General features: G+C 35.2%; 1 protein-coding gene across 2 annotated transcripts in view; it reads right to left on the bottom strand.

Moving 5' to 3' along the window:
- Positions 1 to 5,363: 5,363 nt before the first annotated feature.
- The window catches only part of ENTPD1 (ectonucleoside triphosphate diphosphohydrolase 1), a 108,055-nt gene continuing 107,251 nt past the window's right edge, over positions 5,364 to 6,167 (bottom strand). For both annotated transcript variants that reach the window (XM_063435169.1, XM_063435170.1), the window contains one exon: positions 5,364 to 6,054. In XM_063435169.1, coding sequence (XP_063291239.1) covers positions 5,848 to 6,054 — 207 coding nt within the window. In that variant the 3' untranslated portion in view covers positions 5,364 to 5,847. The remainder of the gene's footprint in view (positions 6,055 to 6,167) is intronic.

The raw sequence follows: 6,167 nt of genomic DNA, 5'->3' as shown, positions 1-6,167 counted from the left end.
TTAATTTTTGTCCCAGTCCATTATATACGACAAACACACACAGAAATCAAATATATTAATATATATTCAGATTTTCAAATAGTTTATCTTTATTAATACAAATATTTTTCATTTGTACTCTTTCCGGGAAACACCTAGCAAAGATCCATTATTCAGAACGATCAATGATCTTGTCTTTGAATTTAGTCCAGTTACAAATGATACAATAGGAGTTATACAGTTGGGTGTCTCGATTTGATTTAATTGAAATGTCAAATAAATAACTTGGAAAGAATTTCAATATACCATAAAATAAATAGTATATAAAGAATTAAAAACCCACAACCAAAGCCCACCACTATGGCACATAAAATAACAGAATTGTTCAAAATATTTTAATTTCCTTTTAAGGCTTAGAACAAAAAAAAAAAGAAAAAAAAAATCGCTATTGCTCTTTGTGTATGACTATACCTTTAAACTCTCTGTATTTCTCGAGCAGACAGGAAGTGTAAATGCCAACTGATAGACATACACAGAAGTGGTCAAACCCACATTGGCTACAATGTACGCATCAATATTCTGGTGCTATTCTTGTGGGTTATTACTAGTTTGCATTAGCGCAATCACCAACTATGGGTCGGTGGATGATTCATACTTGTAGCTACAGAAAAAATGAAATGTCATTATGACAAGTATGTGTATGTATTCAATGTATTTCGTGTGCTCTCCAAATGACTAGCAAATGTATAAATTAAGGTATTTTCTTTCAAGTGTTTTGTTTACATCCTTTGGTTCTCGACATTGAGGAAACGAATGGTCATAGTGTGGTAACGACTATATTACAGCATACGCATTTACAAGATTGACAAAAAAGAACATGGTGTCACTTTTCTTTTTTAGAACATTTTTTATTTATGCAGTTGATAGGAAGTTGACTGGCACAGTGCATCAATTATTCAAAGTTCTTTATTACGCTACCCTTACTTTTGTCTTTTTATTCTTTTTTTTTTTGGTGCAAATGTCTGTTATTGACAAATATCAGAAACATTTTTACAGTCCTAAACTTCCTAGGATTAATATCATTACACGGATATTTAAAAAAAAAAAAAAAAAAAACTTACTACTTGCTTACTTTTTAATATTCCTAAAATTAAGATAACTATCTAGAGGACTAAATGTGGTTATAGGTTGTTTTAAAAAAAAACAAAAAACATTCTTGCTGCAGAAGGGTTAAAACGCTTGTGTTTTTATTGAAACGTTTCTAAGCCAGGAGGGGTGAAAGTTAGAATCCGGAATTTAAGACTATAAAATTAAGATTTCTAAAAGACTAGCGATTTTGTTTTGTGTTTTTTTTCCCCTGTGATTACAGCTGTTGTAGCGCCACTGACATGTATAATTACTGCCCTCGTATGCAGTCATGATACACACCGCTATTAAACCTCCTCTACGATATGGACAGAAAAATCTGGTGGTTCTTTTTTTCTGTTTGTAAAAGAGAAGACTGTGAAATAAAAGAATAAGTACAGTTGTTCCAATAGCAAATGTAAATCCCTTTTCTGGATTACCTATTATCATTTGCTCACTGCTATGCGAATGGATTTTGTATCTTATTTAATACGTGATAAACATTTACAACTATTAATAAGAATTTGTTTATGAATATACACGTATTGGTACCTGAAACCTCAAATTTTGATGTAAAAGTGCTGTGAAAATAATTGTGCTTATTTTGCTCTAAATGTGTATTACAATTTGCCCTTTAAATTTAGTGAAGTACCCTGATATAGTCATTGAGGTGTGCATTTTCAAGTTTTAGGTCAAGATAGTGAAGTCTGAGAACACAGCTAGCTGACCAGGATTTTTCCATTCGGCCATTTTACCTAGAGGTTGAATTCCAAACAATTCACGTTTGCATTAAAGGAACCCTTTAGGCACCATAACCACTTCATGTCAATGCCCCTTTAATTCCAAGAGGCGGCATGCTAAGGTGATATATACGTCACAATTCTGTGAGTGCATTTCTATCCGTGCATGTAAATGTGTTTTTGTACTGTATTACACTATTATGTTTTTTGTAGATCTACAGACTACAGCTGTTTCATCTATACTTTGTACTTGGTATTTTTTAGCAGCAATTACAATCTCGGATATCCCTAGAGGCAGTGCATTTATTATTAAGATAAGTGTTTAACCACACTATTCACCTTGTGGTGGGGGTGTCGGAGCTTCTTTTTGTACATATATTTATACATCTCAATGAAGTTGTCTGGATACCATGTGCCTCCCTGTTTTAACCCTGCATCTGGAAACATTGCCATTCTGCAGGACCGTCACTGTTTTCTTTGCCGGGCTAACCTGCCTCTAGTGGCTGTCAATATGTCAGCCATTAAAGGCACTGCTGTGAAATGGAGTAAAACTCTATTTCAATCAGGTGGTCTCCGAGAGACTATCGGATTGGCATAGTGCAGCATTTTTGCTGGTAGTGTTCCATTCAACACTTTGCGAATAATTGTAAATGGATTGTGTAAATATGGGTCAGAACGAGATGTAAATAATGGATTTAACCCCTTAAGGACACACGACATGTGTGACATGTCATGATTCCATTTTATTCCAGAAGTTTGGTCCTTAAGGGGTTAAAATAAGATGATAATGGCAATACAAACTGTTCCAGATGTGTTTTGATTAGATGAACCAAAGGTAACCTATCCAAAAGCACCATGCTTTTTGGATGCACCTCAAGTGCATTAAGCCCGCCCCATAGGAAGCATTGCTGTAATGTTTTTAAGTGAGGATGTCCTCATAGTTGGCGCTATATATGACTTACATATTACTTGTAATAGGATCATTAGCATGTGCACAAACAGCCTTATTATGCTTTGCAGGGGTTTGTGATAGGGCACACTTGGGAAGGGTTGTGGATATTTTTCTCTGAAGAGACAGGTTTTCTCTGAAGTTGAGCCAGGATGCTTTTCATATTTTTTTTCCACAAAAATAATAAAGCAAGAGTTTTTTTTGCATTACGATCTTTCAAATGAATGGTTGCTAGCTGCTAAAGAAACATAACCACTGAAACCTGCTGTAGTAGTTATGGTGCCTGGAGTACTCTAGCTCCATTTTTAGATTCTAAGCTGGTTTTGAGCAGGGCCTTATTTACCTCTTGTCTCTGTCATATTCTGTTTGTAATGTATTTGACAAATATTCCCATTTATAAATGCGAAGTGCTGAGGAATATGTTAGTGCTATGTAAATGCTAATGATAATCGCACAGTAAAGAGTCAGATCTTTTTTGAAACGTACCGAGGTCCCTTGGGTGCTTCCAGTCAAGTCCTCACTTCAGATACACCTAAAATGGAAGTTCCCTTCTGCAACAGATATCAATCTATATTTGGAATTCATTGGCCGAGCTTTAATGATATCGGAAGAACAACTTAAACTGGAGGTGCCAGGGAGACCCAGATAAGTATCGGACTTTTCTCATTTTGATAACTTGGACAGCATCAGGGGGACTCATGGGGGACATCATGGGATCAGAACTACTACAGTGTGCGGTAGTGATTACGGTGCTTTCATGACAATAGAGAAAGTTGGTTTTGGCAGTTAAATGGGCAAATGGAACTCAACCTATCGAAACCTAGGAATATGGTGGGTACTTCTTTGATGAGACTTCAGATCCCTAATGTGATCCAAATCACTCCTGAAGGCACACCAATACTTCAGGATTTTGGCATTTCTCAATTCCGTTCCAGTGTAGATACTAATAATACCTGGATTGAAGGTATATAAAGTTGGTATCCCAAGCTAGACTGCGTTTTCTTTTTTCTTGGCTGTTTGAAATTTGTATGTTGACACTTTTTTTTCTTCTGATCTGTATTTATTGTTCACAAAGCCTTTACACAATTATAACATAATATCCTTCCACTCATCCCGAATCTGTTTCACATTTAAAAAGGACATTTTGACTGCTCCCACTCTTCAGTGTTCTATATTGCAAACTTTTTTTTTTTTATTTAAAATTTAAAATATAAACCACCACCATGGATACTCTTTCTGCCCATTGTAATGACTGGGATAGATTTGTCATATCTCAGTTTGCAATCAGTTCTCCAAAGAGAACTTCCAGATTCTAAATGAATTGAAATTATAGCATTTCCAATTGTATTAATGCATATAATACTTAGGCACCAGTTTAATAGTGACAATGCTCTATAGAGTCACCTGCTAAAAACAGGTAATCATAATGATTTTCTCTACATATATATAGATCATGGAATGAACATTTTGTTTTACCCAGGGCCAGCAGTTTATAAGTGTGCCTTTAAAATGTAAATTATTTTAAGAGGTTTACAATGGCTTTGTCATCTGAACTATTATTGACATAAACCAGGGTAAAATGATGTTCACAGCAGATCTATGGTTTCATACATTATAGCAAAGTTGGCCATAAGTAATATTTGAAGATAGGTCTTTTTCCCCTGTGAGAGAAGCCACATTGAAATTAGTGCATGTGGTGTTAACAGCGATTGAGCCAGATCCTGGGATTTCCCAAGTTCAATGGAATTACTTCCAGCTGTCCAACGTAAACGGAAAATACAATTCAATATCTACACTGTCTGGTGTAAAACGCCAATGAGGAATTTAGGTTAGGTAGAAGACTTTTTTTTTTTAATACAAATTTAATAAGCAAAAATAATGCTGAGCAGATTTAAAAAATAAAATAACTGCCACTTCCCAGTTTTTTTTTTTTTTTTTTTTTTTTACTATATTTACTGATCCCTAGATTTAACAGAAATGTGCTTTGTGATATGTTAAAGATTAAATTTAAATGTAGAAATTCCCACCTGTTTATTTCTGCACCTGGGCGCCTCCATTTTGGGCCCCCCCCTCTAATTAGTTATAAGCTCTGTCCTTTACACTTGAGAAATAGCCTAAAGAAAAAAAAAAGTAGAGGTAAAGAGAAATTAAACTGTTTCTATTTTCCTCTTCATTTGAAATGTTTGCCAAGGCTTTGTCTTGTTTGAAGAGGATTACGACGTCGACTGCTAAATCTTTAACATACATTTTGAGAAAAACTGAGCATCTTAGAGGAAATGTGAACACAAGTAATAGGTGGTTTTCAAAGTTGTATTAAATGGTATAAAGAAGTGATAGTTCCCCTTTAAGATATAGGCAATCTCTTAAAGTTTACACAATGGTGCAAAGAAAACCTCTGATGACACTCACTTTAACTGAGTGCATCCAGCTTTAGAAATAAGTGGTGCATGATTTCAGCTGAAGATGCATAAGCCCAGACGATAAACAAGAAAAAACACTTATTGTACCGCACACTAAGCTAAGACACAGTGTCTGGTCTATTTGTGAACACACCACAGTGAAATCTGGACTCATTTGTTTGTTTTTATAGAAATGTAATGCATGTTTGAGTACTTCAACAGTAGCAATTGGCTATGGCTTTCTTGACACGAACAGAGGGATGGAAACTATTATAAATGATGTAGACTTATAAAAATACAATAAAATAACTAATTGTATGATGTAACCTGAGATCCGTTTTTTTTTGTAGTTTTGATGATGAGCCCCATTTGTACGTTAATTGGTTTAAACATTTACTCACAGTCTTCCATTGGCTTCTTCTGAAAAATATAATGTTCATACAATCTTCATTAATATGAAGTTGACCCGTTCAAGAACTACAGTTCAGTTCCATATTATAGTACATAGTGGTTCCTTTTTTAGACTTTTCATGTAGTCCAATGTGCTCATAAAAGGGAATGTTCTTCTTGGTAAAAATCTACCACCAAAAATCCCCAGTGAAACTACTCCCAGGTGTTGAGTCCATCAAGCTCTAACAATCTTTTGTCCATATTTCTAAATTATTCCTTTCTGTAGACATCTTGGTTTCCGGTGGCCCAACCAGCAAGTCAAAATGATGAAGACCAAGAATATGGAGAAGAACACCATAAGTCCAACATAAACACCATGGGACAATGGAGGTGAAGGAGGCAGTTCAGCTGGTATCATGTTGGTCAGGTTAAGCATATAACCAAGAGTCCACCCTGCATCACTTCCACTGATCTGTAGAAACAAATAGGTAAGTTGAATTTTTACGAACTACACAGAGGTCTGTTAAGTAAACACTAAACGACTGCAAAGTTCAGGTCAGTTTGCTTTTACGTTGCCACAGTCTT

The sequence above is a fragment of the Pelobates fuscus genome, chromosome 10 (genome assembly GCF_036172605.1).
Source record: "Pelobates fuscus isolate aPelFus1 chromosome 10, aPelFus1.pri, whole genome shotgun sequence".
Classification (NCBI taxonomy): Eukaryota; Metazoa; Chordata; class Amphibia; order Anura; family Pelobatidae; genus Pelobates; species Pelobates fuscus.
The sequence above is the reverse complement of the archived record's forward strand: the minus strand, read 5'-3'. Positions and strand labels throughout refer to the sequence as shown.